The sequence below is a fragment of the Girardinichthys multiradiatus genome, chromosome 12, assembly GCF_021462225.1.
Source record: "Girardinichthys multiradiatus isolate DD_20200921_A chromosome 12, DD_fGirMul_XY1, whole genome shotgun sequence".
NCBI classification, from domain to species: Eukaryota; Metazoa; Chordata; class Actinopteri; order Cyprinodontiformes; family Goodeidae; genus Girardinichthys; species Girardinichthys multiradiatus.
In genome coordinates this window covers 222,795-244,836 of record NC_061805.1, presented here as the reverse complement: position 1 = coordinate 244,836, position 22,042 = coordinate 222,795, and the positions used below count along the sequence as shown (strand labels likewise).

General features: G+C 40.9%; 2 protein-coding genes across 2 annotated transcripts; both read right to left on the bottom strand.

Annotated features, from left to right (window-relative positions):
* Positions 1–36: 36 nt before the first annotated feature.
* On the bottom strand, positions 37–14,955 carry ankrd34bb (ankyrin repeat domain 34Bb). Its single transcript, XM_047380277.1, has 3 exons — positions 14,632–14,955; positions 2,186–2,434; positions 37–2,100 (listed from the first exon to the last, which is right to left on the bottom strand). Exons 2-3 carry the CDS (start codon positions 2,374–2,376, stop codon positions 624–626), a joined length of 1,668 nt encoding a protein of 555 aa, XP_047236233.1. The 5' UTR covers positions 2,377–2,434; positions 14,632–14,955; the 3' UTR covers positions 37–623.
* Positions 14,956–17,193: 2,238 nt separating this feature from the next.
* Positions 17,194–21,677, bottom strand: dhfr (dihydrofolate reductase). The gene is made up of 6 exons (XM_047381767.1): positions 21,508–21,677; positions 21,379–21,428; positions 21,094–21,199; positions 19,204–19,327; positions 18,162–18,277; positions 17,194–17,956 (listed from the first exon to the last, which is right to left on the bottom strand). The coding sequence occupies exons 1-6, from the start codon at positions 21,597–21,599 to the stop codon at positions 17,881–17,883; spliced, it is 564 nt and encodes a 187-aa protein (XP_047237723.1). The 5' UTR covers positions 21,600–21,677; the 3' UTR covers positions 17,194–17,880.
* Between the last annotated feature and the right edge of the window lie 365 nt (positions 21,678–22,042).

The window sequence follows — 22,042 nt, the reverse complement described above, 5'->3', positions numbered from 1 at the left end:
GCTATAACGGTTACTGAAAATTAATTCCACTTCATTCCAAAACTGACTTTCTCTGCAAATTGGTTCAATCCAAAATTCTTATCAGGATTGCACCTGGAATGTAAAGCTTGAAAAGTTCACTAAAACAGTTTAGTGTCGCCACTAGTTAACAAGTTACTCCTGATTGTTTGGCTGCTGAAGGAATGAGCAGAACGAGGAGGGAAAGGAGAGGATTGAGGAAAATTAGATGAGGGGAGGAAATAATACTTTTTAAAAAACATCTGTCTGGATGTTAATGTCAGATATAAGCCTAATTCATATTTTACTGACATTATACATTTGTTTTTAGAGAAATATCCGACCTGTGTGGGAATAAAATGTAAAAACCAAACAGTATGTTTGACAAGATACCAGGAAGCAGGCCCCCGATTATCTCTCCTTCTCTTTCCTCACAGTTTGCAGAACTGGACCCTTAACTTTTTGATAGGATAGTTTGCTATACATGAGGTAAAACAGCAGTGTGGGCTTCAAACACCAGGAGACTGTCTTTGTTCTTGAAGGACTTTGGGCTTTTATTTAACTGGCATAGTGGCTTATGCAATTCTGATATTACATGCATTTACTCCTGATAGGTACAATATTTTTCAGTGGCCAAAGGTTTCCCTAAAGCTCACAAGCTGTTTTATCTGTTCACTTTGCATTGAGTGGCGTCTCCACAACATATTTTTAACTTTTAGATCCTGAGGAAAAGCAGATACACTGGGCAGAACAGACTTTGACCCTGTTAGAACACTACTCCTTCCACTGGAACTGGAGGAAACGCTAGGGCTAACCCCAATATCTGGAATAGGAGCATGAGGATTCAAAGGAGGAAGGTACCCAGGGCGAGTGTGGGCGATATGATCCAGAAGAAGAGCCCCGGAGCCTCTTCGCTCCAGGGCAGCAGCACCTCGCTTCGAGACGGAACTCTCCAAAGACTCCTTAGATCCAGACAAAGCAGAGGGTCTACTGCTCATCTGTTTATGCCTTTCTGGTCCTGATCCAGGCCCTCCACCACTTTTGAGCATTTTTTCTCGACTGCCAACTTGAAGCAACTGCGAGTCAGAACTATAGTGGTCCATCCCAATGTTCCTGTGGTTTACTACATTTAGTAGACTGGAAACATTCAGCTGTCTAATACAATCAGAGGAATCTTCATCCACAGGACATGATTTGTTGGAAAAAGGGAGGCTATCCTGGTGCAAGTTTGGGTGTGATGTGGCATGCAAAGAACTTGCAGCACTATCATATGACATCTTTCTGCCAAGGCCTCTTCTTCTTCCCTCAACATTCTCATTTCCTGGCATGTGCTCTAGAGATTTTAATTGCCTAGTTGCATCTCTAACATCAATGCTTTGATGCCTTGAAACAGCTGAAGGTCTTTGGGTGCCAAATACCTTGTATCTGATTGATTGCTCCTCTTCTGCAAGTGTATATTCCACTGGTTTCTCTAACAAAGAGGAGGCCTGATTTTGTTGGAGCAGCAGGGAGGGACTCTTAGATCTCTCTTCAGTGTTTACTCTGTAGAGACTAAGTTGTTCATCCAAATCAGAAATATGCACAGGATTAGACGGTTGGGTTGGAGAAGCTGGTTGAAATATGGCCATACCAGGGCCTACATCCAAACAGTAGGGATCACCAAGTAGAGAAGTGTAAGTTTGGGGAGAAGGAGTAGCTACGGGACCCCGTGGAAGAGTTTCAATCTGGTCCTCATGTGTAGACGTATAACTACAAACTGAAGTATTAGACAGATATTCCTCCAGATGAGAAGACGGTGGAACATTGTGGTACTGTTTCGTCATCCGATGGGCAGAAAGCATTTTGTTGGTAGAGATGATGATAACCTCCTTCCCCTTTGCTTTACAAGCACCCAGGAGCATGCTAAGGATTTTCTTGTTTCCTGAATTGACTGCATAAACTAATGCTGATAATCCTGCATGATCTTCCAGAGTTGGATCAGCGCCACTTTTCAGCAGAAGGGACAAAATTTCAGCGTCAGTTTGCTCAAGGCATGCATGCATCAAAGCGGTTTTCCCCATCTTGTCTTGAATGTTTGGATCAGCACCATTTTCTAGAAGATACCTTTGGGGAAGAAATGTCATACTATTTTCAATAAACATTCAGACCTTATAGAAACTAAAATATTTATAAATTCCTAAACACTTACTGAACCATCTTGGGTTTAGGTACACTCTGTGCATCTGTGTGTGGTGTCTTGCAAGCTACCATAAGAGGTGTCTCCCCATGTTCATTACTCTCATTTATATAAGCACCTCCTTCTAAGAGTAGCCGAGTCAGACGTAGTCGACTTTGGAAGACTGCCTTGAGCAGGGAACTCCCATCTGTTGATTCGTTCATTGCAATAAACTTTTATGCAGACTTGTTTCTTCAGCTAATGGCGCACACCATCCAGGACCTGCAAAACGACAAAACAGGAAACACTGTGTTGATTGCTTTTGGTGGACTGCTGTTGGAATGTCTCAAGTATGACTCCTCAAACACACACACACACACACACACATATATATAGGGGTTGGACAATGAAACTGAAACGCCTGGTTTTAGACCACAATAATTTATTAGTATGGTGTAGGGCCTCCTTTTGCGGCCAATACAGCGTCAATTCATCTTGGGAATGACATATACAAGTCCTGCACAGTGGTCAGAGGGATTTTAAGCCATTCTTCTTGCAGGATAGTGATCAGGTCACTACGTGATACTGGTGGAGGAAAACATTTCCTGACTCGCTCCTCCAAAACACCCCAAAGTGGCTCAATAATATTTAGATCTGGTGACTGTGCAGGCCATAGGAGATGTTCAACTTCACTTTCATGTTCATCAAACCAATCTTTCACCAGTCTTGCTGTGTGTATTGGTGCATTGTCATCCTGATACACGACACCGCCTTCAGGATACAATGTTTGAACCATTGGATGTACATGGTCCTCAAGAATGGTTCGGTAGTCCTTGGCAGTGACGCGCCCATCTAGCACAAGTATTGGGCCAAGGGAATGCCATGATATGGCAGCCCAAACCATCACTGATCCACCCCTATGCTTCACTCTGGGCATGCAACAGTCTGGGTGGTACGCTTCTTTGGGGCTTCTCCACACCGTAACTCTCCTGGATGTGGGGAAAACAGTAAAGGTGGACTCATCAGAGAACAATACATGTTTCACATTGTCCACAGCCCAAGATTTGCGCTCCTTGCACCATTGAAACCAACGTTTGGCATTGGCATGAGTGACCAAAGGTTTGGCTATAGCAGCCCGGCCGTGTATATTGACCCTGTGGAGCTCCCGACGGACAGTTCTGGTGGAAACAGGAGAGTTGAGGTGCACATTTAATACTGCCGTGATTTGGGCAGCCATGGTTTTATGTTTTTTGGATACAATCCAGGTTAGCACCTGAACATCCCTTTCAGACAGCTTCCTCTTGCGTCCACAGTTAATCCTGTTGGATGTGGTTCGTCCTTCTTGGTGGTATGCTGACATTACCCTGGATACCGTGGCTCTTGATACATCACAAAGACTTGCTGTCTTGGTCACAGATGCACCAGCAAGACGTGCACCAACAATTTATCCTCTTTTGAACTCTGGTATGTCACCCATAATGTTGTGTGCATTTCAATATTTTGAGCAAAAAATAAATAAATAATATATATATATATATATATATATATATATATATATAAAAAGAATAGAATAGAATAGATGCTGTATTTTCCCTACAGGAAAACGTTGGTCAGTATCATACAAACAAGTGACTGGCCATTTACATTGACTTAATCAAAAAGAAAAAAAAAAAAGTAAAACATAAAATCTCCCCCAAAACAACAAACAGCAGACAATGTAAAGACAGAGGGACTGATCTTCAAAAGGTTTATGTGTACAAAAACTTGCAAACTGGTTTGCGTGCGCAAAGCTGATCTACAAATCAGGTGCAAATCGAATTGCGTGTGCAAAATGAGCGGAACAGCTCAACAACAACTTTTTAGCGTATTTGCCTTCATGAATATGCAAAACATATTCTAATGGCCCTAACACACACATGTATGGGAGGGGGATATGGTAATGTAATTCCTTACCACCCGCCACCCAATGTATGAAACCTGAAACAGATTGCGGGTGCTGTTTCTGCATCTATATTCAGCATGTTTGAAAGGCAGCCATAGTTGTCAAGTCCGCTTATTATAAGCAACTTTGGGTTTGTTTTTAGATGAAGTTTCTTATTTGAGTGAAACCCGTTGATTGTCTCCGAGCAGCCAACATCAAGTGGAAGGTAGTTTGTCCTTTCTATGCCCCTGTTTCCTCGTTATCGCAGCCGCCCGACTTGACTCGGAACCCCCCAAACACACTCACGCCTCCATTTAATGAATGATTTACTGGTTTGTCAGGATTTTTGCAATAAATACAAATTCAACCCTCCTATTTAAGACTTTTATCGTTTGCTTAATGCGCTTCCTCAAGAATTAAAATCTTTGAGTAGAAACATAATGACTTACCAGACTATACAACCAGTTACCCCGTTATCTAGTCAGGGGGTTCAAGTTTTAGACAAAAAGTGTAATAACCTCATTATTAGAAAATGTTTAAATGATCATTTCTTTCCAGGGCGACAAAATACAAATGATATCTAAAATAAATCTGATAAATATTCAATCACTAAACTATATTTAATTTTCCAATAGCTCTTAAAGCAAAAGAGACACATTTTGTGACCTAGCAGTTGCACACTGTCATTCTATTGGCTGATATGGTTGCTAGGAGATGATAAGACATTAATCTGAGAGAGAGCAAAAAGAATTTGCAAGCAGTGAAGCAACTTGAAAGTGCAGTTTTGGTCCGTTTGCGCGAGGATGAAGCAAGCAGAAGGAGAAATTATCTATGTAAGAAGCATTAGATCAGAGAGCAGAAACAAAGATTTGAGAGAGAACAGAGTATATCTGAAAGAAAGTGGAAGTTTTGAGTGTAAGCATTACTAAGTTTCAGTACAAGCATAATGAAATCTTGCTCTCAGATTGAAAATATGTGCTCTTCATTTTTGGCAGTAAATTTCCCCCATAATGGGTTGCCTGTTGGGCTGTAGGACTTGTTTTTTAGAGCTGGTTGCTTGTTTCTCTCGCAGGATCTGGCAACATTAAAGGCAGGTGCAAACTGGCACAAAAAATGTCTGCTGTCTCTGTGGCTAGAAGGAGGCATAGATAGAATGACAGACGGCAGAGAGAGAGAGAACCTTCTGTGTGCATATTATCATACTTCTTTTCAAATGTTTTTAAATATTTGAATATGTTTTTTTTTTTTATGGTGAAGCAAACTTCAGTGTGCATAACTGTCCACCCCAGTCCCCTGGGCGACCCCATCCCCCCACCACACACCTTTTGTGGCAATTGCAGCTGCAAATCTCTTTGCATAAGTCTCTATAAGTTTGCCACTGGGACTTTTGCCCATTCCTCAGAGCTAGATTTTCACTTGTAAACAGTATTCTTCAAGTCTAGCCACAAATTCTTTATTGGATTGAGGTCTGGAGTTTGACTTGGTCATTCCTACACGTTTAAACGTTTTTCACTTAAACTACTTGAGTGTTGGTTTAGCAGCATGCTTCGTGTCATTGTCCGGCTGGAAGGTGGACCTCTGTCCCAGTCTCAGATCACAGACAGACTGAAAGGTTTTGATTAAGACCCTCCCTGTATTTAGCGCCATCCATCTTAGACTCAGACCAGTTTTCTTTGGAGAGCCGTTTCATTCAAAATTAATTAAATAAATACTGCTATCGATACATTATTAATAAATATTCCATGAAATAAAACAAAAATAATTATGTTAAAAGAAATTTTCATCTTATTTTATTTAATTCATTTCAAGATTTATTGAATTTACTTAAAGATTTATTTATTTCATAATACAGTTTTATTTTGTAAAGCTACTTTACGTATTTCTGTGACTTTTACTTTTTAACCCTGTTTTTCATTTTAAGCTCTTTTAATTTAATGTTCTTATATCCAAATGAGGGGCTGAGTTTTATCTGTAGGGCGGCGCTGGGACAGCAGGGCCAAGGTCAATTCGTGGCTGTGGCCGCCAGAAGACAGCATGCTGGAGGGAGCCCTGGTGCCAGACTGGCCGTAAAGGTTTGCCACGGCGGCCGCCGCTGTTTTTGTGGAAACCAATGTTGATTATCGGCCCATGGGATGTCGTTATTGTTACCTGATAGTCAGTAATTACTTTCAAATGATGATGTCATTATTGGTTATTAATAAACAACGTTAGACCCATAACATAAGGTGGCTGTATTTACTTGAAATGGGAAATAAATAGCACTATGTGTGTGTATGACGTGCTGAAAGGATGACGAAGACTTATTGCGCAAACAGCTTCCACACTGGCACTTTTACGGCCAGTCTGGCCCCTTCTGGCATCCAGGACCGCAGTGTAGTTAGTTTGAAGTTGGATATTCAAGCTCCGCGGATTCAGCGGCGTCAGCCTCCTGTTTCGGCCGACAAAAGCAGGCTGATTCCGGGTAACTGCTCTCTGCTGTCTCGCTCCTCCTACACGCGGTGGTTCGTTTAGGGACCGTGAATAAATGTCCGAACCAAACACTCTGGAGAAACAAAAAGGAATAACTTTCATGTCTTGTAACCCGGTGACACGAAATTCATGTCAAATCATCATATTAGACGAGAAAGATGTGGCACGCTAATTTATTTTGAATTTAAGTGCATTTTCTATTTTGTATGAATTTTTAACATTACAATTCGCCATTTTTCTTCAATAGCTTTGAGATTATGTTACCAATTCACACAAAATCACTCTTAAATCATCCTACTTGACTGGGAGAAGGAGACACACCCATTATTTTCTCATTTAGATGGATTCCCTATTTTTTTTATGAATTTCTTTATATTAAAATTCACCATTTTTCTTCAATAGCTTCCAGGTCATGTGGCCAATTCACACAAAATCTGTCTGGGATTGTTCTACTACACTGGATAGATGAGACACGCCCTTTTGTATTCCATTTTAAGTCTTTTTACATTTTGTAGGATTATGTTTAGTTCATAATTTGCATTTTTCTTCAATAGCTTCCAGGTCATGTGATCCATGGACACAGAATGTGTTTGAAATTGTTCTACTAGACAGGATAGATGAGGCACACTCTTTTTTTCATCCGATTTTAATGCATTTTCTATTTTTTATACATTTCTTTCATCAGAAATCATGATTTTTTCAATAGTTTTTAGGTCACATGACCCAATGATACAAAACTAATGTGAAATCATTCTGCTACACAGAATAGATGAGACACGCTTCTTTTTTAAGGATTTCTGTAATCACAATTGATCATTTTTATTAAACATAGCATTATAATTCGTACTGTGATCAGTTGCAAGGTAATTCTCAAAGCTTACAAGCTACAGTCAAATATAAAACATTGATTTTAGCAGATCACACCTGCTTTTTTGAAACTGTCCAGCTTTACTGTATAAGTCTTCAATGCATGAACCAGTTTCTTGGTATATCTGATTGTGAGTTTACCTTACTTTGGAAAAAGAGGGGCCTAGACATCCCTTCACAAATCAAGGGTCGAAGCGTTCATGTTCATGTTTCACTTATTTGTGAACATTTACTTCATCGTTTTAAAACTGATATCAACAAATGTTCAGATTTGCTGGCAAACACAGTTTTAGCCACTTTAAATATTTATAAAATTATTATGTTGCTTATGCAGAATATTGCAAACCAGTTTAATGTGGCTGTCCATCCATCGGGAGAGGTGGACGCCAATTACCTCCTAAATCCCTCCACAGCTGGTGTGATTCTGTTTGGTGACAGAACAGTTTCCTCCTCACAGTTAACCAAAGGTAATATATATGTTTGTTTATTGTGATATTGTACCAAAGTAAAAAGTAGAACTCTCACACATCAGCACTGAGTTAAACATGACTGGAAATCAACAAATCAGCCATATAAACCAGTAATCCATTAGTGAAGAGTTTTAATAGTACTTCTCTTTTAGAAGATGTACTTGTCACTAAAATAAATGACATACAGTGCATCCGCAAAGTATTCACAGTGCTGCACTTTTTCCACATTTAATTATGTTACAGCCTTATTTTAAATGCTATCAATTTAATCTCTTTCATCAAAATTCTACACACAACACCCCATTATGACAATCTGGAAGAAGTTTGTTTGAGATTGTTGCAAATTTCTTAAAACTAGAAAAGAAATCACATTTACGTAAGTATTCACGCCTTTGCTTAACACTTTTTTGACTCAACCTTTGGCAGCAGTTAAAGCCTCAAGCCTTTTGAATATGACGCCACAAGCTTAGCTCACCAGTTTGGCCCATTCTTCTTTGCAGAACGTGGGACGTGCCTGGAACACCTCCCGAGGAAGGCGTCCAGGAGGCATCTGGTATAGATGCCCAAGCCACCTCAACTGGCTCCTCTCGATGTGGAGGAGCAGCGGCTCTACTCCGAGCCCCTCACCCTATTTCTAAGGGAGTGCCCGGCCACCCTACGGAGGAAGCTCATTTCCGCCGCTGTGTACAACCACATATTTCAATATATTTTCTCTTTATTAAGCAACACAAATTGCACTGAAAAAACTATTCATTCTTATTACATGTTTATCTGCCTTAATGCTGTGAAACCACAAATTACAATGCATTTTAGTAGGGTTTTATGTGATGACCTAAACAAAGTACAACCATAAAAACACTTTGTTTGCTGCTGTTAAACTAAACAAAACCTGAAAAGTGTGGCCTGCATGTGTGTTTAGCTCCCACCAGTCAACACCTATAGGACAATTGGGTTCTTTACAGCTGCAAATATTTTGTCAATATGTTTCTTTCAGTTTGAGGATGTAATAATGGTTGAAATAAATCTTATGGATTGTCCACAAAAAGACTTTTCATTTCTAAAACATGACCCTGGATCACCAATGACCTGAAGGACCTGCTTAACAAGAAAAAAAGAGCCTTCAGAGAGGAAGACAGGGAATTATTTAGGAGTATTCAGAAGCAACTTAAAGTCAGAATAAGACACAGCAAAGAGGTGTACAAGAAGAAGAACAATATCAGAGATGTGTGATCAGAGATGAAAAAGATCACAGGCTTCAAACAGAACTAAGATCGGACCAATGGAGGTCTGGATAGAACCAATGATCTAAACACATTCTTCAATAGGTTCAGTTCAGAAACCAGCTTCGCATCCTCCTCTCCTGCTCACAGCCAAACAGACATTCCACCCTCCTTTGACCCACAGCGTTCCTGTAACACCTCAAATGTTTTATCTTCCACCTCAGCCATGGACCCTTCTGCTTCTACATGTTTCTCTTCAACCAAATCAGAAGATGCTGATGCTTCCTTTGCCGCCACCTTCCAACTGTGTGTCTCAAGAAGTCAGGTAAAAAAAAAACAACTGGAAAGACTGAACCAGAATAAGGCTGCAGGTCCAGATCATGTCAGCCCTAGAGTCCTGAAGGCCTGTGCAGAGCAGTTCTGTGGGATTCTGCAGCACCTCTTCAACCTTAGCCTGGCCCAGAAGAAGGTTCCGGTGTTGTGGAAGACCTCCTGTCTTGTTCCGGTACCAAATAAAACTCACCCATCAGTCCTCAATGACTATAGACCTGTTGCCCTGACATCCCAAATCATGAAGGTCCTAGAGAGACTCCTGTTGGCCCACCTGAGTAAGCAAACAGTAAACCATCAGGACCTCCTTCAGTTTGCTTATCGCTGTGGAGTTGGAGTTGAAGATGCCATCATACACCTGCTTCAACAAACCCACTGTCATCTGGACAAAGCCAGCAGCACTGTGAGGATCATGTTCTTTGATTTCTCCAGAACATTTAATACAATCCAACCTGATTTGCTTTGTCAGAAACTCCAGAAGACTCAGGTGGAGGCCTCAACAATCTCCTGGATCAAAGACTACCTGACAAACAGACCACAGTCTGTGAGACTGACCATTTTCTCATGATTGTCTTCATTACAGGTTGCCTCTGAACAAGGGACTTATAATTAGAGCGGAGAAAAACAAGATTGTGATCTGGGTCCTTGGTAGGACTTGAGACACCTGAAGGACACACAGTTAGCTCCATGTCAGACCCTACAGCAGCCTAAAAGGCGACTGTGGCTCAGTAGGAAGAGTAGTTGTCTTGCAATCAGAAGGTTGTGGGTTCGATTCCAGCTTCCTCCTGCCATATGTCAATGTGCCCCTGGGCAAGGCACTTAACCTCAAGTTGCCTACTGATCTGTGTATCGGTGTATGAATGTGTGAGTGTTAGTGAGTGCAATTGGGTGAATGTGGCTCTAGTGTAAAGCGCTTTGAGCGGTCTGTATGACTGGAAAAGTGCTATAAGTTCAGTCCGTTTACTCTCACCATTCCTTTTCACTCTGTACACCTCAGACTTCCAGTACAAGACAGACTCCTGTCATCTGCAGAAATACTCAGATGATTCTGCAGTTGTGGGGTGGATCAGAGATGGACAAGAAGCTGAGTACAGGAAGGTGGTGGACAACTTTGTGGCATGGTGTGGAAACAATCATCTCATTTTGAACGTGACTAAAACAAAGGAGATGATTGTAGATTTGAAGAGAAACAGGAATAAGTCAAAAACTATTTCTATCATGGGAGAAGAATTGGAGGTGGTGGAGGAGTATAAATACCTCGGTGTTCACCTGGACAACAGACTAGAGTGGAGATGCAACTGTGAAGCCATCTACAAGAAGGGACAGAGCAGACTGTACTTCTTGAGGAAGCTTAGGTCCTTTGGTGTTTGCAGCAAGATGCTGCAGATCTTCTATAAGTCTGTTGTGGAGAGTCTGATCTCTTCTGCCATTGTCTGCTGGGGAAGCAGCATCAGAACCAGGGACTTAAAAAAGCTCAACAAGCTGATAAAGAAGGCTGGTTCTGTTCTGGGGACTCCTCTAGAACCTCTGAAGATCATTGTGCAAAGACGGATTGTCTGCAGTTCTGCTTCTCCTGCTAACCATCTTCTACCACCAGGTGCTGCTGAGGTCTGTGTCTCCAGGGTATGACAGGTGTTTCTCATCCTGATGATCATAGGGAGGAATATAAGGGGACGGATCACCAGCATCTCTTTGCCTGAGTGTTTTGCCTACAGCGGCTCCAAGTCCAGTCAACACCTCCGTCTGGTGACAAAATGCTTCCAAACCTTAGAAGAACCTGGATCAAGCTCCAGCTGGCAGTCCGCTTCTCTCGGTACTCCTTCCCCGCATACACGCATCCTGTCCACCCTCCTACGTTCCACTTTGAAAAGCTCAAAAAAACTCAAGAGCGACTACAAAAATATTAAGGACCACAGCAGGTCAAATAAAAAGCAGTAGCAGTGGTTCAAAATCACGGTTGGAGGAAATGATGTGCAACCATGAGTGTTTATTTTGCTTTGCATCTTTGTGCTTGAAACTTATGTCATGTTTGGTAGGCTTGACTACTTTTGCAAGGCAGTGTATGTAGGTGCAAACAGGAACCATTAGAAAATGGTCTTTGGTCAGATGATTTGAGGAACCTTTTGGCCTGCAGGCAAAATGTTTGTATGGTTTAAAACTAACACTCTCACATAATTCTGAATAACCTATCCCTACAAGGAAGCAGGGTGGTCACAGCATCATGCTGCGGGGTTGTTTTTCCTCATCAGAGACAATGAAGCTGGTAAAAGTTGATAGAAAATAAACTGGAACTAAATATAGCAAAAACCTGGAACAAAATCAAAAAAGTAGGCTCACCTACTAGCAGGACAATGACCCTTAACACAACCAGAACGTCAGTGGAATGGTTCAGATGAAAGCAAACTCATCATTTGAACAGAAAAGTCAAAGTCCAGACCTAAATCCAACAATGAATCCATGGCAAGACTTTTCTTGTTCACAGATGCTTTCTATCTTCACACTGAGCTTGAGCTATTTTGCAAAGAACAATGAGCAAAAAATTTTATTGTTAGATGTGCAAAGCCGGTAGAAAGATAGCCCCACATACCTGCAGCTATAACTGCAGAGAAAGGTGCTTCAAGGGTTGAGAGGCTGAAAACAAATGCAAGCCAAACTTTTCATATTTCTTTTCATCATTTTTAATTTCCCTTCCACTTCACAATTATGAAATAATTTGGATTGGTCTATTGAATTCAATTCAATTAAAAAATACTTTATTAATCCCAAAGGTAAATTAAATGTTGTTGTAGCTCATATTATGAAGGTTTCTTCAAAGAGACGTTGTAGATGCTGATGGCTGTGGGCAGGAAGGATCTCCTGTAGCGTCCGTCTTACAGCAGATCTGAAGAAGCCTCTGACTGAAGACACTCTGTTGTTGTAGGACAGTCTCATGAAGAGGATGCTCAGGGTTCTCCATAATGTTCTTCATTTTATGAAGAATCCTTCTTTCTACAATGATCTTCAGAGGTTCCAAAGGAGTCCCCAGAACAGAACCAGCCTTCTTTATCAGCTTGTTGAGCTTTTTTAAGTCCCTGGTTCTGATGCTGCTTCCCCAGCAGATGATGGTAGAAGAGATCAGACTCTCCACAACAGACTTATAGAAGATCTGCAGCATCTTGCTGCAAACAAGATGTTATCACATTAAGTCCAATTAAAATTCCCCAAACCTTGTGCTTGTAACATTATAAAATGAGAATAACTTCAGTGGGTATGAATATCTTTGCAAGGCTCTGTATTTATGCGGTGTTAACTTCTCCTTTCATTTAGTGGGTGCTGGCATAGGCTCCAGCCCACTCCTGGCCCTGAACAGGGTGAACACATCAGATATTGTATCCATAGTAACAACATCTGATTACCAAAGCAGATGACTGTAGCACTCGCACAGCTTTGTAAATGTGTGATGAAGTTGGCAGCACACTGAAGTACTGAAATGATTACAAACCGAAGGCAGTCTGGAATGAAGAATCTTTATAAAACATGAAAATCTCTGACAGATTTTTAGGTGTGGCATGAAGGCCAAACTATAGAAAAACACGACTGCATAAATGTGTGCTGAGCAGTAGCAGCGGCTAAAGCAGCAGAGATCTCACTTTTCTGTCATGTGTAACAAGTTGCTTTGAATAACCCCAGTGATTTTCTGACATTTATAAACAATGACAATTTTACACATTTCAGCTTTTGTACAGAACTTTTTTCAAGTATACTGAATAAGGATAGCTAGGGAAACATTACAACAATCCTAACCATTATTTTTGTTTCTTGTTCTGTCCTGAAGAAGTGACATGCAGGGATTCAGACAGATCTGTTTAAATAGCTTTTTTCTAAATTCATAAGAGCACTGTTGACCTGCTATGATTCCCTTCTGCTAGTTCTTGTTTTGTTTTTTACTTTTGTGATCCTGTTTATTTCACACTGACCTGATATAGTTGTAGTGCCATTAGGATGTGAACATGTAGTTATCTTCCAAGTATGTTAAGACATTTAAAGAAATGCTTACTGTTAACACTCATGGACTAATCTATTACCTATTTATTGCTGCTAAACTCCTCCAACCCAGCAGATAAAATCCTGTCCTTCCATGTCTGCCTGGGTAAATTAGAGCTGCAGTCACATTGAGACTGTAGAACATGACAGCTCCACCTCTGAAGCATTGGGGTGTCTGGATAGTAAATAATTCTTTCAGCACCTGTAACTTGACAGGTCAGACACTGGAGATTTTTACCAGACAGTGTGTGTTTACTGTCAGCAGTTGTATCATGTTAATAAATCAATAACTGCCTCCGCAGACCAGGTTTTAGTGTTTCTTTAAAACATCTCCTGTGAGTGTCCTATCGCAATCATGACCATAGTATAAAAAGAATCAGATCCTTTCACTTACTTGTACAGTCTTGAAACCCTTTGTTTAAACTGACATTGTGTGTGTGTGTGTGTGTGTGTGTGTGTGTGTGTGTGTTAAGAGCAGGAGTTTTTAAAGTCTTTTTGTGCACATCATCTCTGCACGTCTGAGTGCTGAGGCCTAGCCTTCAATCAACACCAACACAGACAGAATAGATGAAGATGAAAGCTGCAGTAGAAATGTCATTCTGTAACATTTGGTCAGTAAAGGCCAGATGTTCTTTCGTTATAAGACAGAACGTTTCTCACATTTTATATCTACATACATATAGAGACACTTGTAAAAGAGTTACTTATAAATGCAGCTAAAATGACAGTGTGCATTAACAATGAGAAATTAGTAACCTTAGCTCATACAAGCAGAAGAAAAACACAGACTAAGCCCAGCGATGGGAATCAAATCATTTTTCCCAATAGTTTCAACAAATTCTAAAGCTGAGTCACTATTTATTTGTTTGGTCTTAAACAGACCAATGCAAACGTCTAATAAAACATTCTGTTTTGCTGTATAAACTCTCTAAGTGCAACAAGAAAGTACAGTATATAGTAACCAGCATGTAATGCGGTGCCTGTTTGTCATCAAAGTTAAATCAAAGCTTTAATGAAGAAAAAGTTTTTAATCCTAAACTTATTACAGAACATGTTTTATGGAGATAAAACTTGTAACGATGTCTCCAGTTTAAATGACTGTTGTGAAGTCACTTGAGACAACATGTGTTGTGAATTGTCGCTATATAAATAAAACTGAATTGAATTGAATGAACTCACCTGAATGTGTTTTATTCCTTTTCATAAAAATCCTGAAAGTGTCATTAACTTCCAGCTGACAGGCCCCAGCCAGTCTGCAGGTCAAACAGAGCCAGTATGGAGCAGACTGGCAGACGAGTATCTAATGAAAAGAGGTTCTGAAGCCTAATATACGTCAGATGAGAACAGAGAGGCTAGCCTATGGCATCAGAGACGCAGGAAGCGCCCAACCAATGACAGCACATTCTTTTGTGAGCACCCACTATCTAGACTGTAGTGTTCAGTAAAGCACTTGTGGAGGCAAGATAAATTTCTTTTCACCTTCATGCATTCAGTCTGCTGATGTGTGGAATGACAATAGTACTGCTAACGTCAGAGGAAGGTTCAAGGTTACAGGAACATTTCTTTTGGTGACGATTTCACAACAGATAGCTTCACTCTGCATGGGAATAATATTCTCATGCAGAGGAAATCTAAATGCTAATGAACTGTACTGATAACCTTAGTTGTGTATAACATTATCCAGTAGGCTGTAAACATGTTTTCATGGAAGAAAAAAGCTTAACTTGCCATCTGACAAGCAAAAGGCACATGGATTCTAACCACAAATCTTAGTCTATATTGGATTTTTTTCTTCTGCAATAACAGCTACAAGGCTTTGGGTTTTGTATTGACCAACTTTGCACAGTGACTTTGTAGAAGGAAATCTGCCCATTATGCTTGGCCAAAAAAACTAAAGTTTGTTCATGCTGGATAGAGAGTTTCTGTGAAGAGCAATTTTTCAGCTTTGTCTCAGATTCTCGGTTGGATTTGGGTCCATACTTTGACTGGGCCATTCTAACCCATAGGTATGCTTTGATCTAAGCTAGTGGTTCTTAATCCTGTTCCTTGGGGCACACTGTCCTTCCTCATCTCAATGTGTCTCTGCTCCAGCCCACCCAGGAGAAATGATTGCAATCCTTCGTCAGCATGTCATGAAGTGGGATGTTAGGGCAAAAAGTCTAGTCACAGAAGAATGACGGGTGAGTTTTCTTTGGTACCGGAACAAAACAGGAGGTCTCCCACAGCACTGGAACCTTCTCCTGGGTCAGGCTTAGGTTGAAGAGGTGCTGCAGAATCCCAAGGAGCTGCTTTGCACAGGCCTTTAGGACTCTAGGGCTGTCAGCATCTGGACCTGCAGCCTTATTCTGGGTTAGGGTTAGCAGCGGCTTCCTCACCTGACTTCTAGAGGCACACAGGTGGGAGGCAAAGGGAGCATCAGCATCTTCTGATTTGGTTGAAGGCAAACATGGTGAAGCAGAAGGGTCCTTGGCTGAGGTGGAAGATAAAATTTGGAAAGCTGTGGGTCAAAAGAAGGTGGGCTGTCTGTTTGGCTGTGAGCAGGAAAGAACGATGCTGAGCTTGTTTCTGAACTGAACTTCCTCTCTCTTGTCTTGACTTTAAATTGCTTCTGTACACTCCTCAATATTTCCCTGTCTCACTGAAGGCTCTTTTTTTCTTGTTTAGCAGGTCCTTCAGTTCACAGGTGACCCGGGGTTTTTTATTGGGGAAGCTTCTCACAAGTCTGGTGACAACTCCTTGTTGCCATGGTTATGCATCATAACAAATACCCAAGCAAAACAAATATCAGCATAAATCCTTCCATCTGCACAGCATCTGACCCCAGAAGGAACAAAAAATCATTTTCATCCACAAAAACAGAAATGAAAGTTAAATAGGACATATGGGCATGGCGCTGGTGGCACAGGGAGTTGAGTGTACGGAGACCTTCGTCATCAAATCGAATCCCTGCTTTTTCCACACCACTTACTGTCTGAAAAATAAGAAAGGCCTCTATAGCCTAAAAATAAATAGAATATATCAGAATGAAAGTAATAGAGCTAGTCCAACAAGCTGCCACCTTGAGTGATGCAGTTGTAGAAATAAAATGAAGTCAGAAGTGTGGCTTGTTTTTAATGACTTAATGCTGCTTTACACTTCTCTAGAACTTTCTGCCCAGGCTGTCTGCTGCGTTACTTGGTCTTCATGATGCCCAGAGGTTGAACTGCAACTGATTCACAGCTTGTATATTCTCAGAACTTAAGAAATTACCATTTGGAGATCTGAGCAGTTGCACCATGCCCTCAATGAACTGTTTACAGACTGTAATCAAGACCTCTTTCTGCAAACTATTTACACCATGTAAAATCAGAGCAAGAAAAAACTTGTGTAGATCATGTGCTCTTGCTGAGATACTGTTGTTCTAATGAACCAGAAAGTTAGCTTCCTTTGCAAATAGACATAAGTGACTCTTCTAAAAAGTCCATGGATCAAACTGAAGAGGCAAAGCAACAGAGGATGGGGGACTCTGTATGTTCTGGTTTGTGTAAAGAGAAATAATTAAAGATCCAGTCATAGCAGAAGACCAACTGCATTCCTTTTGGCTCCCAGTCTGGCCTGATTTCCAGTGGAGATCTTAGTAGGAGTTGCTTTAGTCAATGACTTTCACACAGAACAGTCAAACCCTGAAGCCTTTATTTGTTGTGGAGCTTAAGCATTATAGCACATTAACTGAAATATAAAGAACCAGAAATGAACAAGGACTTCACGTTTGAAAAGATCCACATTTTATTCAAAATTCAACAGATTCAAGGACTAAAACTTTGATTTGCTCTGGCTTGTTCAACATTAGCTTTTCACAGTAATACAACTGTAAGAAACTTAAGATACAGAAATTGGTAAATGAAGTTTCTATTTGAAAAAGAATCAATCATTTTTATCATCGTAAATGATGAACATAATGGGTCAGCCTTCAGTTAGTTTGAACAATCAGTATACAACAATTAGACCAAGTTTAGATGAAATGCTCCCGTCTCCTCACACATTCTAAGGAGATGCTAATCGGATTGATCAACAGTCCACTCAGTATATACCCTGCCTGCAGCCGCTGGGACATGCTCCTTTGGCTCCTTACACTCAACAGAAAACAGGTACATTTATCCCCCAACGTTTCCTATGTCTCCTTCCATACTGTGCAGAAACATGGAGTTCTTTTTAACCAGTAAAGTCTTTCACCTCTACCACACCATTGTTAAGCCTCAGTAATTAAAGCATCAATGTTTAATATTTAATTCAAGTCAAGTGTTTTATATGCAGTAATTGTAGATTTTATTCATTCATCTCGAGGCTAATCTAAAGTATCCACACTGTGCTAATAGAGAAGGAAAATGATGCTGCAACGCTTACATAACCCTCCTGCCTCATTTTTTCTCCCAAATTAAAGATTATTGTTTAAATGCTTTCATACACTTCAAATCTGTACTGGATTCCATTCTCCTCCTGAAGCTCTTTTGGGACTCCTGGAAACCTGTAGAAGCAGCAGATGATCATGCATTAAACAAGAGTAGAGAAGAACATTCCATGCGCTCTCCAGCAACATCGGTCTCTGCTGAATCCACTATGTTCTGTGCGTTTTACATGCAACGTCTCCACCAGGCTCTTCATGTTAGACGCTCTACCGGCTTCACACCTAAATGAATGTTACCAAGGCTTAAACGGTGTTCTGTCCTTACTCTGGCAGCAGGCGATATTTGTCTGGAAGGAGTTCAGGAAGGAACGTGTCACAGTCAAACTGCTGCTGGATTCGTGTGACAAACAGCCTCCGGGTTCCTGGGCTCTCCATCAACTCCTATGTGATCAGAAATAAAACTAAAAGTGAAAGTGTCGAATGGAACTGCAGCTCATCTCATGCTGGTTCATTGAAAGCAGATTAACTGAGGCAGCAAATATTGAGACTGTCACAGTGTGGTTTGGGGTTGGACCAAAGAGCAGACATGAGCTTGGAAGCAGCATTTCAAAGCAGTCTTCAGCTTTATTCAAAATATCAAAAACACATAAAAACACTGCAGGTATAAACCAGTCAGATCCAAACTTACACAAGTACTGCAGGTACTCAAGGCAAGGATGCGGGTAGTGCACAAGGTAGGGAACCAACAAAGCATAATGGAACAAAACCAACTAATATACAGAGAGACAAAGGCAAGTAATCAAAGAAACTAAGAACAGGTGAGACAAGGAGGCAGGAAGGCAGAGGGAACAGGTGAACATAATACAACTGAGACATGAGGAAAAGGACTAATTAATAAAACAGTGAAACAGACCTGAACAAAAACTATAGACCAAGATAAATAAAACATAGAATCAAGAATAAACTGAGAAGCTAGAGGTAACCACCACCGAAGACCTAAGGACTAAACAAAGAAACCATAAAGTAACCTAACACTGATAGAACAACCTGAGAATAAAGCAGATGAAACGAGGACAAACAAAGATGTAAAGAATAACTAAAGCTGATCTAACTAGAACTAAACCTAATGGACTAAACTAGGAGAGAGAACAAAATGCCTAACATTAATAAACACAGAGAATCCAAGGAAGATACAGAAATATAATAATGAGAGACATAAAGAAACTATTCTAAGTGAAACAACAAAGTCCAAAAAATGTCACACACTGACAGAGACATCAGAAATAATTAGTTAACTTTAACTGATTTCAGAACCGATGTTCCACCTGAAGGTATCATCTAACACAAAACTGAAAAAAAATAATGACCTTGTATAGAGAACTTCCTCCTATGATCCAGACCTGATCAGCCTGTTCTGACAGCTCTGTGTCAACTAATCTTAGAGCTGAGAAGAAGTCTGTCGCCAGGTAGTGTGCTCCTGCAGGTGGCGCCCTAGAGCAGAATCACATTAGTGTAGATGTGACACATAATGCTGCAACACTGCAGGTCAGCTGGCATCCAGGTAGTTTGTGTCTATGTGTCCTTATTTCAGTTTGGTATAAAAACAGGGCTGGGATCTCAACACTTTAGGTTTGATTAATAACAGAAAAAACTCCTCTCAATATTAGTGTGTGCAATATTACACCCACATAGGACTACTTGGACAGAACGTTTGGATGGATACTATGTTTCAAATGTCAGGCAAATATCCTCAGATATTAAAAATATATTTGGCCAGCCTGATGGACTCCAACAGCAATTAACCTTCATCTTTAGTGGCTGGAAGGCTAAAGGTCACAAAGAGTGGGGAGGACATTGTGCAATAAGTCATGGTGCCACAGTCGGGTCCCTCAGTGGAACCACAGACCCGGTTATTATTCATGCAGTGAAAATATCAAGGTGTAATCATGGTCCACTCTGTTTTTCATAGAAGCAGCATTCTCGTACCAGAACCAGGACCGTCCGTGCCACAAGATACATGAAACCCAGAGCCTGTAGGTTTGGTTATCTGACAGATTTTAGAACCATGGCTTCTAATTCAGAGAAGTGACCTTCTACAGCCACAGAGCTACAGGACATGAACTCCTCTAACATCATGTCCCGACTTTAATCTGTTAATCTGTGGCGGGAGCTAGAGATTAGGGTGATGGTATAGAGGCCTTCAAACCTTTAGTGTTTTAATAACTTGTCAAAAACAAACTTCTTGGTTGAACAAAAATGATTTTCAACCCACCAGGGTTAGGAATAACTAACTGTATGCTATCCAGACGTCAACTTTAGATTCACCAGAGATATGTGTGAATTTACTGAGCTCAGTGCTAGCTCAAACAAATCTTTTAGCTTGTAATAGTTCCACCACCATAAATCAGCCACCCGCTGCATCTTTAATGAGCTCAGAGTCCCCAAATGAACTGAAGCTACACAGTACTAGAAAGAAAATGGCTGAATATATTTGCTAAATCTGGGACACAGTGTCTGTGAACCTGTCGATTGGCTCCAGGTTTTGTTTTAATCCTACTTCCCTTGTTAATTCTCAGGATATATTTTTTGGTACCGTTTTAAACAGACTACTGAAAGCCATGTTCTTTCAGGAACCTGATTTACTGTCATGTTTTTATTTCTTTAAACATTTTTATGGAGATACCACCCGTTCTAAATGTTCCATCCTCTCCAGTCCTTGAACACGAGCTGTGGCTGGCAACCTTCAGACCATCTCTGCATTTATTTCAACAGAACCACAGCACTAACTGTTCAACAAGTGACAGAGCTGGGTCCTACAGCCAAAGTCCCTAAGGGACTGAAAAGAGATGCGTAGTGACACGTATTTCCTCAGTATCACAAATGGAGCCGGCCAAAAGCAGAAGCGAACTAAGCCGCTGCTTAGGGGCCCCAAACCATCAGGAGCCTCCCAATAAATGCTTGAATTTTGAGACATACCAGTGCAAAGAACAAACTTATTGTTTGATTGTTTTATGAGTGAAATCTTTTTTGTGTTTTGAGCTCAGCTTGTTCACCAATACATCTCATCCAGTTATCTGTGATTGATTATAAACTCAGACAAACTTGGTCCCCTCTGTCAGATTCCACCACTTCTATATTTAAAAGCTGTTAGTTGTAGTGATGTCCTTAACAAGAAGGGACCGACCCTGCTTTAAGCATATATTGCATTGTCCTTCAGACTGAATGAAATGAATAATCTGCATGATGGTGGGTCATACTTGCACGTCCTGCTGAGAACAATGTTGATCCGGTCTTTCAGTGGTCTGTTCTTCTCTGGAATTGAGAACCAGGTCTTCCTGCCCATGATCACCACATTCTGCCTCCCTGCAGGAGCACTTTCAGTCACTCATTCATTATTCATTATGAGACTCACACACGGAGATGCAACACTTTTTATGAGCAGTGTTTCCAGAGAGCGACGTCCACAGACGGAGATCATTAACCCAGAGGCAGAAACACTTCGGACCGTGTCGATGGAGCTATGATGAAATGGACGGACTTACCTGGCACTGACGCCGTGGCGGTCAGCTTTCGGAAATGAGCGAATTCGTTGCTGAAAAATCAAAATCAGACTTTAATGAAGCGTTCATTCATATCCCGCTGAGCACTTTTCTGACAGCTTCATAACTGACCTGAGTCGAACAGGATGCCAGGGAAGGTTCCCATCCTTTCCTATGCCCAGGTTAGGGCACACCGCCACAATTCCGTTCAGGACCCGGGACATGGACAACTCAGCCTCCGTCTCTTCCCAAGACTGCTGACGGCCAGCGTTTCCCGCCAACAGGAGATAAAGCAGAACCGGAAATGTAGTCTGCAGGCTAAGTATTCCCGTATTATTTACTGCCCCCTGTTGGACACTGTTGGTGTTGATCTAACAAAAAAACAAAAAAATCCATATCCCCAAATCAAGATTTTAAAAGAACCTGTTTTGGTTTCCCGAAAGTTATTAGCAATAAATGATTGTTCTATTCCTTTACATGACGCAGACAAAAGAAAATGTGATGCATCAGGATAGGTAGTGTGATTCAGCTTTGGTTCATAGGTTTATTTTAAAAGAGATGGAGTTCAAATACTCTAACTGTATGTAATCCCTTCTATGGTGAGCAACACACCAGGAAACAGAGAAAGGAGAGAAAACAAAGAACCAAGAAAAAAATAAGAGAAGCT

Coding starts and splice junctions, on each gene's coding strand:
- ankrd34bb (XM_047380277.1), bottom strand. CDS start 2,376: ATGAACGAATCAACAGATGGGAGTTCCCTGCTCAAGGCAGTCTTCCAA. Junction 2,101..2,185: donor CCTAAACCCAAGATGGTTCA/GTAAGTGTTTAG, acceptor TCTTCCCCAAAG/GTATCTTCTAGAAAATGGTG.
- dhfr (XM_047381767.1), bottom strand. CDS start 21,599: ATGTCCCGGGTCCTGAACGGAATTGTGGCGGTGTGCCCTAACCTGGGC. Junction 21,200..21,378: donor CGCCACGGCGTCAGTGCCAG/GTAAGTCCGTCC, acceptor GTGCTCCTGCAG/GGAGGCAGAATGTGGTGATC. Junction 19,328..21,093: donor GTTCTCAGCAGGACGTGCAA/GTATGACCCACC, acceptor ATTCTGCTCTAG/GGCGCCACCTGCAGGAGCAC.